A 13,406-nucleotide genomic window follows, 5' to 3' on the forward strand; every position below is an offset into this window, starting at 1 on the left:
TCTGAACTTTACACCTTGAGCTGATCTTGAGTCAGGTATAAAGTTGTGTCCTCACCAACACAAGTATGTTACTGACAAATGTGCTTTGCTAGGAACTGGACAGGTTAAGCTTTCCTCAAAGCGTGAAATGACATGGCCACAGATCTTAAGCAAGGAGATGAGCCAGGGAACAACATCAATGCCCTCAGTCCTCAATCTTCTACATGGAGACAAGATACTGGACTACACGGGCCTCTGCTCTGATCCATAAGGCATTTTTTATGGTCCCTGCCCATTCATAACCTGTCCCTTCATGCTGCCATTTGGGGCAGGTGCAGAGGACCCTCCAATGGCACACAGGGAATGAAGAGACACCTCCCACCTGCCTGACTGCTCTGCCCACTGACTGCCATAGGCCCCTTGAGAGAGCTCTAAGTGTTGCAGAAGGTCCTTCAGCTGGCTCTGAAGTAGGTCACATTTTAGCCTAAGAGAACAGCTGATGGCTGAGGGACACAGTTTGGCTGCCTGTACTCTAGCACTGCCATGGGCTAGGTCAGATTTTTGCCTAGCTTTCACTACTTCACATTTCATGTTTTTAGCTTGGTTTGCATTTTGCAATTTTCTTGTATAATCAAAATCAAGTTTAAACCTATTTATATAGCCAGCTTGTTCAGTTTCAGCTTGGGTTGCATTTCATTACCCTTTAATTTTACTGGTGTAAATCAGGAAATGGATTTGCAGCCATTTTATGGTATGATCATGTCTAACTCTTCTATAGCACATGCTAGCCAGAGATCTCTAACTGCTTCTCAAAGGAAGGAAAGTCTCTTTTTCTTTTTAGTTATTTATTTATTTTTATATTGTGAGCAGTGAAGTGATTTGCTCAGGGTCACACACAACAAGTCGCGGGCAGAGCTCAAGTCTCCTGCCACTGCACCACACCGCCTCGTAGTCTGATGATGTAGGTGGAAGTAGAATTAGGCCACAGAACACTGAAAACATTTTTGAGACTCTGAGCCCTACAGTTGGAGCCCATCTTTGAATTTAATCTGATCTAGCTCCATTTCCCTTGTTTGTTTAAACTATGATCAGTACAGTGCATTGGATCCCAAAGCACCTTAGAGTTTGGGCCAGTGCCTCAGCTGAATAGCTGCTGTAAATGGGAGCTTCAGTGGAGTTATGCTACTTCATACCAGCTTATGATCTGGCCTAATGAATTGAGCCTCCCACTGCTCCTGGGAAGCAGGGAAGTCTTCTGCTGCCCATCTCCGCAATTCTCACTACCTGTTTGTGTTTTGGGATGGCTTGATGTGTCTGAGCTGCAGGCTGTGGCCTCATTCGACCTGGCTAGCTGAGTGGAAGACGGAGGCAGGCTGGCAGGTGCTGGTCAGATTCCATAAGGTATTTTACTCCAGATGGATGCATCTGCACACAGTGAGTCAGGATTCAAGACTGTTAGCAGTACTGTGGGGAGCCCAGGGCAAGACAAAGTGCTCTAGCAGCTTGACTGGCTTGTTTGACTTTCTCCCAACTCTCTAGCTACAATCAAGCCCAAGTTTGCTGCACATTACAACTTGCTGAGAGAGGCATTAACAGGAATTTGTAATGGCCTTTACTCCCTCCTGCTTTGGAAATGATTTGCACAATAGTTCCTCTCTATGTTTGGGTAACAATCCATGTCCTGTTTCTTAAATAACATTAGACACATCATTCAAGATCCTTTTGCTGCTTTGCTCCTTGCCTGTGGAAGGCATGGTCAGTGAACGTGGGAATGCCAACCGTTGTGCCTCTCCAACTAGCATGTACAAAGTCGTTTCATTCAGCTTTTTGAAGTGATTATTTTGGGACTATTATGTGGCCATAGCTGCTGATTTTACACTCGGTGGGTGGGAAAGCGCCCTGACAAGGCGGCATGAAGGGCATAATGGAACGTGTGCTTGAGCTGCTGCCCTATTTCACTACATGGGAGAGCAGGGTTTTACTTATATATAGTGAACACCAACGCTACATACTTAACCCAGAGCATCAAAATACACACTTCAGATATTTTTAGGTACGTACTCTGAGCCACTGTTCAGTGTTTGAATCTGACTTATGGCAACAGCGGATAGTCCATTAATTGCACAGGCCATTAGCGAACATACGAGACCTGGCTCCCCCAGAACGGTGTAGGTGGGGCTGATTAGATAGACCTGAAGCACAGAAATGAACATTTCCTACATCCCTGCTGATTACTGATCTGCGTGGCTGTGTGACTGCAGGAGAAGCCCATTCAAAAATAACAGCAAAATTGCTCCTCACTTCCCCACTGAGTCAGGTCACCCGCAGAGCACTTTGGGGTTTATATATAATTCCTATACAGCTCCACTGCCAGGCAACAAACACTGGGGCAGATGGACAGACAGAACTGACACTTCTGTTTTTTTAAATACACAGGCTTAAATGGGGCAAGGCACTTCACTTTTCTGTGCTTTTGGTTCCTCTCCTAGCTTTTGTCTGCCTTATCTGTTCAAGTGTAAACTCAGGCCAGGGACTGTCCCTTACCATGTATTTGTATAGCACCTAGCTCAGTGGGACTGATCTCAATTGGGGGCCTCTTGTCACTACTGTAATACAAATCACAGCTGGGATATGGACTAACACCACAGTCAGCTAACGCCTAGAAAAATAAAAAGCCGCTTTAAAAATATCCCCCAGTACATTGCACGGACAGGTACAAATGAACAGGATTACAAAGTATTCACATAGTATAGAAAGTGTTAACATCCTCATCTGCAATGACACTCATAAAGAACAGAATCTGGACTTGGCTTAGAGCCAGACATACAAAATGAAGACATCAACACCACTGGTAAATCTAGTACAGGTATGTTATTTCCACAACCCTTTTCATCTGGGAAGGTCACGGGTTTGCACTGTGCACAGCTGTCTAGCGTAATAAATGAAATCATAATTCTTTAAAAAGGGGTTGTAGTAGCATTACAAGCAGGAAAGGCAGTTGTTAGCATGGGGGAAACAAAGCCCAAGTGTCTTTGTTATTTACAGCTATTTCAGTTGTATCCTCCATAAAACATTCAGCCCCTTAAAGTTTATATACAGCTGGAACTGTCAGTAGCCAAATATCTATTATAGAGTTCAACTGCCCCCTAAAGGCCAAATATCAGAACTGCATTTACATTTCATACCCCTGACAAAATGAACACAAATGAAAATGAAATGATGGTGGATTGCGGTTCATGCCAGTAAGTAGCACTGAATCCAAAAGGAGAAGGTACACCGCTGAGAGGACCACTTGAGAACAACAGTTTCTCCTTTTATTAGTCTCTGCATATTAGCAAATGAAAACACATTGTATACCAACTCGCACGCTCTGAATCAAGGTCTGAGAGAACGCAGGAGAGCAGCAGGTCAAGAAAAGATCAGGAAATGATTGTATCAGATTGCAAATGGTATAGAATCTAGATGTCCCCACCCTACAACTCTCTTACTTTAGCCTTAGAGGCCAAAACACTAGGACACCCAAAGCAAACCAACGCTAGCACTTTTCACCACTGGTTTCTATCACGATTAGCCATTTTATAACCTCTCCTATGAAAACTGGGCGTTTTGGCAGACCTGGATGATGGCTAAGGGTGGAAAACGAGTATGTATTGTACAGAAACTCTAGTTAAGGCATTAGCATTTAACAGTCTGATCATGAGGAATTTTGACACAACTACTGATAGCCACTAACTCTGCTGTACATGGCTCAGAACATATCAGGTAGTTATTTATGCTTAGAAATAAACAAGCCAAGAGATGTCATTATTTGTGCTGTATTCTCTGTTTCACTTGGAAATCCCCATGACAGTGAGGGGCTATAAATAAGCTTTGTTACAGTGGCCAAAGTTGTTACCTCAGTTTGTGAAACAAGCCAAGTAAATGCCTATGATTGTATTCTGTGGTTTGTACCAGATAGGGATGTGTTTTTGCTAGGCCAGAACCAGCTATTTACCCTGGGCCTTATGGTCCCCTGTCCTGCATGCTTCAGAGGGGAATCCGGGAGCAGTGACTGCACTCAGATGGAGTTGAAAATCCTAGGAGTAGATTCCACGTGGGGAGCCCTTTGACATGAAAATCATGCTAAGTGGGCCCTGCAGGAATCCAAGGGGGTATGTAAGACCTGGAGTAAGTGCTGAAATAGAGCGGATGCTCTGTGCAGCTTGCTCCCATAAGAAAGTATGGGCTACAGCTATGCTACTGTTGCTGGTATGATTTTCTACTGGCAGCAGAGTCACAATTTACAGGGTTCTCTGCACAGTGTGGTTTTCGGTGGTATGGCAGCTCTAGAAGCTGAGGGGCGATACCTGCTGCTCTTGAGGCTGACACAGCATATGACTTTACTAGACCAGAGGGGACGGTTTATGGATTTTATAGGCCTCCTGGTTAGGAATGAAATTAAACCACACTCGGTCCCTGAATTCCTGCTTCCACTACACACACCTGCCAGGTAGGGGTGGATAATAACTAATAGGAGCCTGGATCCACAAAAATAGCAGACCCCTCCCTCTACTAGTATGTGCTTCCCTATTACCCATTAGATAGGGTAAGTGCAGACTTATTTATACTGAAACAAAAATGAGAGAGTGGCCTATCCTGATGGGTGGAGCAAACTGCTTCCTCCACAAAGTACCTTCCTTCACACACAGCTGTGAGGCTTCTGCCCTTCCTACGGCTATGGTCTGATGGTAAGACCCATCCTGAACCCTAATGACTGCAGCTCAGGTAAGTCTGTCTAGCCCATCCCCTTGCCAATGGAATCATGGGGATACACTGCGTCTCCAATATCCTGCTGGGCTGTGTGTTTGCCAAGGCCCCTAAGGGGATGCCAGGCCATGCACTCTGCTGCCTCTTGGACCTGGTGAGGTGAGGTAGCTTGTTGTGTTGGGAGGTACTATGCATTTCCTTATACTTAATAAAATGAATGGGAGAAATTCTGGCCTCACTGAAGTCAATGAGAGATTTGCCACTGACTAGACAGTGGTTTATAAATGTTACAGGATTTTTAAAAAAATCTCACGTCAGCATTTCTTTCATTAAAAAAACAAAACAAAAAAAAACCTTCTCCCAGTAACACCATTTATTCTACAGCTTTGTATTAAAATACATGTGTAGGGTCAGTTACATTTAGACAGATTCCAGTTATACTCCCAAGGTGTCCACTGTCTATTTTTATAATATTCCTAGAAGGGATTCCCTACAAACCCCAATTCTGACGTCTGGTTTAGAAAATAGTACAAAGCCTTTTTCAGAGGCCCCATAATCCAGTCATGCCAGGAAAGGGTCATTTTCATTTCCCACATAGTACTGTAGCAAATCATACATACATCATGTTACAAGAGAATTAACATTACCCTGAACACAAATCATACATACATCATGTTACAAGAGAATTAACATTACCCTGAACGCAAACTTCTAATTGTTTCCACATTTTTTTTTAAAAATTGGCCAAATCATGAAATCTATATTGAGTGTGTGCACGTGCCTCCTTTCTGAGAGTATAACATTCCAAATATATTTTCTGAACTGCGTACTCAACCAGCTCTCCCTTCTCTAGCTTCCATTTGCTTTTGCTGCACTAGTTCTTCCTCCTTCTTCTTGTAAAGCTTCACTAGATATTCGTCAGGCTCAATTCCCATCTCCCTTAACTCTGACATGACCTTTTCCAGCCTGTGCAGTGTTCTGGCCCTGTGAACTTTCCGGGTGGTGATGTACAACGTAAACTCATCAAACCCCATCAGTTTACAGGTGTCTACATCACAGATATTTTTAACATCTTTGGTTTTGTCCACTTGTGGGAAGAAAACCAATCCAGACATTTTCTCCAGGTCTTCAATATGCACTTGAAATTCAGGTAGCTGATGACTGAAGCCGATGGGATCGTTGGGCACCACAAAGGCCCCCAGCACCAGGGGCTCTGAGGACATTCTGCTTCGCCTGGCGAGAATCACCTTGTAGAGATGTGATGGCACAGCCACATCGCCCTTGCCGATTACCTAGCAACAAAACAGTTACATTAGAGATACACATCTGAACCGGAAATCGGGCCTAATCCTACTACATCTGGAAACGAGCTATTATCAGCACATAATGCATAACTAAGCATCAAGGAGATCATGAAAGCTATACTGGACTACAGTATGCTCCCTCTGTATCAATTGCTTTGTAACTCTCAACACAGCCCCTATCCTCATTGGTGAGCAGAGACACAGAAACATGGCAGAGAACACCCTGGAGGAAGCTACACGGACGTTTGGTTGGTTGAAGATTTTTTCCAGAACATTGTATTGGTCCCTCTCATCCGAACATCCTAATGCAACCCCAGTACAACTGATTTTCCATTAAACTTAAAAACAAAGAGGATTCTAACTTGCTGTAGGAATGCAGAGGCAACAAACATGTACAGAAGCAGATGATCTGTATTCCCAACTGTGCAGATTATTTCCTTTTTACCATCAGCCATGCTGAGTGGATTATTTTTAAAGTGAGGATCTCATATATTGTATATGAAACATCAAAAATCTAGGATACAGCATTAGTAAGTACCCCATTTATACAACAATACAGTTCAATTAATGTAACACAAGCCAGCAAAGCAAAAGGAGAAAGGATCAAATCAGGACTTAGATTTCCACTCCCCAGAACTATCTGGTATGCCTGGTCTAGTTTCTTTGCTTTCGTGCAGCACTGCTGCTGATCTCGGTCATGCCCCTTTGCCAACATTCTCCATATGATCTGCTCATAGATGTCGATGTTTCTACAGCTGTTCCTTAGGTGTGCTTGCACAACCTCTTCTCCCCATAGGCCAGAGGTGGGCAAACTACGGCCCACAGGCCACATCCGGCCCACGGGACCATCCTGCCTGGCCCTTGAGCTCCTGGCTGGGGAGACTAACCCCCAGCCCCTCCCCTGCTGTCCCCCCTCCCCAGCAACCTCAGCTCCCCGTGCCGCCAGTGCTCTGGGCAGCAGGGCTGCAAACTCCTGCTGGGCAGTGCAGTGGCGTGGCTGGCTCCGGCCAGGCTCTGAGCGGCATGGTAAGGGGGTAGGGAGCAGGGGGGTTGGATAATGGGCAGGGAGTCCTGGGGGGCAGTCTGGACAGGGAGCGGTTGGATAGGCGTGGGAGCCCCGGGGGGCCTGTCAGGGGGTGGGGGTGCAGATAGAAGTCAGGGGACAGGGAGCAGGGGGTGTTGGATGGGAGGGTTAGATAGGGGGTGGGGTCCCGGGAGGGGGCGGTCGGGGGACAAGGAGCAGGGGGGGTTGGATGGGTTGGGGTTCTGAGGGGGGCAGTCAGGAGGCAGGAAGTGGGAGGGGGCGGATGGGAGCAGGGGCCAGGCTGTTTGGGGAGGCAAAGCCTTCCCTACTCAGCCCTCCATACAGTTTGGGAACCCGATGTGGCTCTCAGGCCAAAAAGTTTGCCCACCCCTGCCATAGGCCCAGGCGATCCAATACTTTTTGCCTGCTCCAGGCAGAAGTGTGTCTAGTAGCTCTCTGTTCATACAGCTCACTAAGGTGAGCAATCAGGAAAACGCATTTCAAAAAACACGTGGGGAGTTTTAAAGAGCGCCGGGGTGAGCTTCTGCTGTCTGTGACCTCAGGGCTCTGAATTCATTTGAAGCCTGTAACATGCTCACACACATCCATACACAGAGGGCTACCCTTATAGCTGAGAGCCCTTCCTGTGCCACACATCCATCTGGCAGAAGACACAGTCAATGAGGGACTGAATGTTCCCATTGCCAGGGAAATGAACTATTCAAATAAATTATGTTCAGGAGGGCATTTTACTAGGACCCTTTTTATTTGCTATGATGTTTATCTGGCATGTGGACAGAACACACAGCCAGTCAAGAAAGTACAGTGAGGCTTATGTCTAGAAGATTTGAGTTCTGTTTAACCCTTTTGATATCATTATATTTTAAAAACACAATTAAAATGGCAAACAAGAAAATGAGGTAGATTATTTACCATGAACTATGAAGATGTCTGTGGGTAAGCACAAAATCCAGAAGTGAAACACTGTATTCTTGGTTTATAATATATGCAAAGACAAAGACACTGGCAGTACATTTTCATTTCTTTACATCTTTGTGGCATGGCTGCTTTCTTTGGAGTCATATTTTATCTGTCTATTTCACTGCTGTGACTGATCCAATTAATTACAAGCATTTTTAAGTCGAGGTAATGGTTGAAATGTACTTTGGCTTGGCGAATATTCAGTATAATTCAGTTATAGAATAATCATCATCTCAATGTATTTTAATGGGATAGTATTGAGCACTTTTGCACAAGATAATGCATTTTTAAAACCCAACCTTGCCAATGGCTACTGAAGTATTCAGAGTTCAGTTCAGTCTGTTCCAATATTTAACTCATTTAGGTTTCTGCTAGCACTGTGGTGGATTTCTTTAGTGTTTGAAATAATTCTTCACATCCTGTTGCAATAATTAATACCCTTAAAGCCCAATGAGTTAGAAAGAAACCACCCTGCCCTTAGGAGAAAGGAAATGGAAATCATAACTACAGCGTTTTCATTTTTGGTGCAGTTACTTGGCAACAACTTCACTGCTGCTCTCTCCGTATCTCTCCATACAGATCGTGATCTCAATTTTCTTTAGTTTACATTATCAACATTGTCATAACAGTAAGCATTCCTCTCCTCTTTAGACCGTTTCCTAATGGTAACAACTTATCAGCAGACTACAAGTAATCTCCCCTTTGCCCCCAACCCTTTCCCAAATAAAACTCGCCCTATGCATATAAGTCACGAAGACAGCGCCAGGAAAAGCAATCCCCAAAATACCTTACACTAAATTCCCTTTCAATGAGGATAGATGTCTTGATCCTAGAGAGTCGGAGCTCTTAAGCTTCAAATCACTTTGCATTTAGCATTTAGAGTCCGTGAAGCCAGACTGACAGCTCCCAGGCATGAAGAGCTTAATCAAAAGTGATTGATGTGCAGGTAATTTTAAAATCTATATTAAAAATTACCACTACCCCCAAACCCAGTGCTTTATCTGATGGATTCAAATTGAATTGTAAAATGAACTGTGTTGCTCATTCTAGGCGAAATTCAATCCTCTGCAGAAAGTGACCAGCATGAGGCCTATGCACGGCTTTGTGGGTTCCAGGGAAACTGAAGTGGTGCACAGGCTTTGTGCTAGCCCTGTGCGTCGGGGTGAATTTCACCCACCGTGAATAAAACACTGTTCCAATGATTTTTTTCCCATGACAAGTTTCAGCACAGTCCAAAACAATCCTCTTACGCTATCCAGAACAGGTGTAAAGCTTCTATCCCAGCCCCTTCCAGCAGTTTGTAAACACCCTTTTTTAGGGAGAGTTGGGCGGAGGGGATATGCAAATATGTTTCTTTATGAGAAAAGTCTTCTGGAGTATAAAGCCTATACTGACCATACACTCTTGTATTGCAGGTCCTATTGGCAGCAAAAGTGACCCAACAGTCAATGTTACAATGACAGAGGGTGCCGTAATGGCACTGTTAATACACTGGGGTTTAATTCAATACACACACAATACATGACTTTGCATGATGGCCGATACTAGTGGTATTTGCTCGTAAAATGCTGCGCACGTATATTGCATTGTATAATACAAATGATCTGTTGAAAAACGTAGCAACAAGAAGACTCTTACCTACCTCCATCATTACCACGTTCGGCACAAGTACCTGCCCTGTCATACACACCTATTACTTGCCTTTATATGAAAGAGGCTGTAAAAGAATACGATGTATGGTTCTATAGGTTGCCCAATACACATACGCACAGCTGAATAGTCAGCAAGTGGGGTAAAGTATGGTTCTGCAGAGAGAGCCAAGTTTGAACGGGAATAATAGAAAAGTACATGATCAGTTCATTTTCTAGTGCCACCTTGCGGAGTGTCTTGTGTAACTGCAGCAACAGTCAGACTCACAGGGCATGTCTACACTACAAAGTTAAGTCGACTTAATGTAAGTCGACATCGAGCCTCCACATTAAGTCAATCATGTGTGTCCACACCACGCTCACTGTCTCAGTGGAGTACGTCCTCACTAGCAGCACTTGCATTGATGCACAGAGCAGTGCACTGTGGGTAGCAATCCCATGGTGCAAATAGCCACACGGGGTTTTGGGAAGGGCTTGCAAAGCCTCATGGAACCAAAACACTGTTGTGGGGGAGAGGGGGGAATGACAACATGGCTTTGGTCTCCCATGATGCACTTTCCTCCCTCCCCTGATATCAATGGCAAACAACCCATGTTTTTTTCGCACCTTTTTTCAAAGGTTTTAGCAGCGCATACGCAATAGCCTGAGAAGCCCGGACCCTGCTCAGCTGTGCGTTCTTACTGTGAGCATTATAAACACCTTGCACCTTATCCTCAGTATTTCCAGAGCCAAGACAGGAGCCGCAGTGCGGAACATTGCAATGTCACGCACGCAGCCCTGCTGCAAGCCATAGAACAAAACAATTCCCGCGGGCTGCTGGCAGGCGCGCATCAACTGAACACAGTGAAGCGCCGTTTCCGGTCCCAGAAAACAAGCAGTGACTGGTGGGACCGCATCGTTATCCATCTATGGGATGATGAGCAGTGGCTGCAGAACGTTCGAATGTGGAAGGCCACCTTCCAGGAACTTTGTGCAGAGCTTTCCGCAGCCCGGAAGTGCAGCAACACTAAAATGAGAGCTGCTCTGACAGTGAAGAAGCGAGCGGCGATCGCTCTATGGAAGCTTGCAATGCCAGATTGTTACTGGTCTGTGGTGAATCAATTCAGACTTGGTAAATCCACCGTGGGAGCTGCTGTGATCCAAGTGTACAGGGCCATTAATCAACTTCTGCTAAGAAGGGTAGTGACTCTGGGCAATGTGCAGGACACAGTTGATGGTATTGCGGTGTTGGGGTTTCCTAATTGCAGTGGGGCAATAGATGGCACATATATACCTATCTTGGCACCAGATCACCTTGTCAAAGGGTATGTCTACACTACGGGATTAATTCGAATTTTGGAAACAGATTGTATAAAGTCGAATGTATGCGGCCACACTAAGCACGTTAATTCGGCGGTGTGAGTCCATGTACCGGGGCTAGCGTCGATTTCTGGAGCGTTGCACTGTGGGTAATTATCCCATAGCTATCCCATAGTTCCTGCAGTCTCCCCCGCCATTGGAATTCTGGGTTGAGATCCCAGTGCCTGATGGGGCAAAAAACATTGTCGCAGGTGGTTCTGGGTACAGCCTCACCCCTCCCTCCATGAAAGCAACGGCAGACAACTGTTTCATGCCTTTTTTCCTGGGTGAACACAGCAGACGCCATTCCACGGCAAGCATGGAGCCCGCTCAGCTCAAGAAAGCAGTCATGAACATTGTAAACACTTCATGCATTCTCATGCAGTTTATGCTGAACCAGGACCAGAAAAACAAGGCAAGGAGGAGGCGGCGACGAGAGTGATGAGGACATGGACATGGACACAGAATTCTCTCAAACTGCGGGTCCCGCGCTTTGGAGATCATTTTGTTGATGGGGCAGGTTCCATCCGTGGAACGCCGATTCTGGGCCCAGGAAACAAGCACAGACTGGTGGGACCGCATAGTGTTGCAGGTGTGTGACGATTCCCAGTGGCTGCGAAACTTTCGCATGCGTAAGGGCACTTTCATGGAATTTTGTGACTTGCTTTCCCCTGCTCTGAAGCGCCAGAATACCAGGATGAGAGCAGCCCTCACAGTTGAGAAGCGAGTGGCGATAGCCCTGTGGAAGCTTGCAATGCCAGACAGCTACCGGTCAGTCAGGAATGAATTTGGAGTGGGCAAGTCCACTCTGGGGGCTGCTGTCATGCAAGTAGCCAAAATAATCATTGAGCTGCTGCTACGAAAGGTAGTGACTCTGGGAAATGTGCAGGTCATAGTGGATGGCTTTGCTGCAATGGGATTCCCTAACTGTGGTGGGGCGATAGATGGAACCCATATCCCTATCTTGGCACCGGAGCACCAGGGTACCCAGTACATAAACTGTAAGGTTTACTTTTCAATGGTGCTGCAAGCACTGGTGGATCACAGGGGACGTTTCACCAATATCAACGTGGGCTGGCCGGGAAGGGTTCATGACGCTCGCGTTTTCAGGAACACTAATCTGTTTAAATGGCTGCAGCAAGGGACTTACTTCCTGGACCAGAAAATAATCGTTGGGGATGTTGAAATGCCTATAGTTATCCTTGGGGACCCAGCCTACCCCTTAATGCCATGGCTCATGAAGCCATACACAGGCAGCCTGGACAGTAGTCAGGAGCTGTTCAACTACAGGCTGAGCAAGGTGCAGAATGGTGGTAGAATGTGCATTTGGCCGTTAAAAGGTCGCTGGCGCACATTACTGACTCGCTCAGACCTCAGCCAAACCAATATCCCCATTGTTATTGCTGCTTGCTGTGTGCTCCATAATCTCTGTGAGAGTAAGGGGGAGACCATTATGGTGGGGTGGGAGGCTGAGGCAAATCGCCTGGCTGCTGATTACGTGCAGCCAGACACCAGGGCAATTAGAAGAGCACACCAGGAAGTGCGGTGCATCAGAGAAGTTTTAAAAACCAGTTTCATGACTGTCCAGGCTACTGTGTGAAAGTTCTGTTTGTTTCTCCTTGATGAAAACCTGCCCCCTTTATTGACTCATTCTGTGTAGGCAACCCACCCTCCCCCTTCGATCACAGCTTGCTTTCAAAGGAAATAAAGTCACTATCATTTAAAAATCATGTATTCTTTATTAATTGATTATAAAAAGAGGGAGAGAACTGACAAGGTAGCCCGGGTGGGGTTTGGGAGGAGGATTGGAGGGAAGGAAAAGGCCACTAAAAAAAGGTTAAAATAATGACAGCCTTTTGCTTGGGCTGTCCACTGGGGTGGAATGGGAGGGTGTACGGAGCTTCCCCCACCGCGTTCTTACAGGTCTGGGTGAGGAGGCTATGGAACATGGTGTGTGTGGGGGGGTTATACAGGGGCTGTAGCGCCTGTCTGTGATCCTGCTGCAGTTCCTGAAGCTCCACCAGACGCCGGAGCATGTCTGTTTGCTCATGCAACAGCCCCAGCATTGCATCCTGCCTCCTGATCTTCCTGCCGCCACCTCTCATCTCGAGCGTCCCTCCTGTCCTCACGTTCACTGCCATCTTTCCTATACTTCGAAACCGTGTCCTTCCACTCATTCAGATGAGCTCTTTCATTGCGGGTGGATTCCATGATTTCCGCGAACATTTCGTCTCACGTCCTCTTTTTCCAACGTCTTATCTGAGATAGCCTTCGGGATGGAAGAGGGAGGCTTGAAAAATTTGCAGCTGCTGGAGGGAGGGGAAAAAGGAGAGAATTTTTTAAAATGATACATTTTACAGAACAATGCTTATACTCTTTCACCAT

General features: G+C 45.9%; 1 protein-coding gene across 2 annotated transcripts in view; it reads right to left on the reverse strand.

Annotated features, from left to right (window-relative positions):
* Positions 1-3,277: 3,277 nt before the first annotated feature.
* Positions 3,278-13,406, reverse strand: part of EXOG (exo/endonuclease G) — a 41,554-nt gene continuing 31,425 nt past the window's right edge. For both annotated transcript variants that reach the window (XM_065582702.1, XM_005297259.4), the window contains exon 6: positions 3,278-6,017. In XM_065582702.1, the coding sequence (XP_065438774.1) occupies positions 5,556-6,017 (462 nt within the window). In that variant the 3' untranslated portion in view covers positions 3,278-5,555. The remainder of the gene's footprint in view (positions 6,018-13,406) is intronic.

This window comes from Chrysemys picta, chromosome 2 (assembly GCF_011386835.1).
Source record: "Chrysemys picta bellii isolate R12L10 chromosome 2, ASM1138683v2, whole genome shotgun sequence".
Taxonomy (NCBI): Eukaryota; Metazoa; Chordata; order Testudines; family Emydidae; genus Chrysemys; species Chrysemys picta.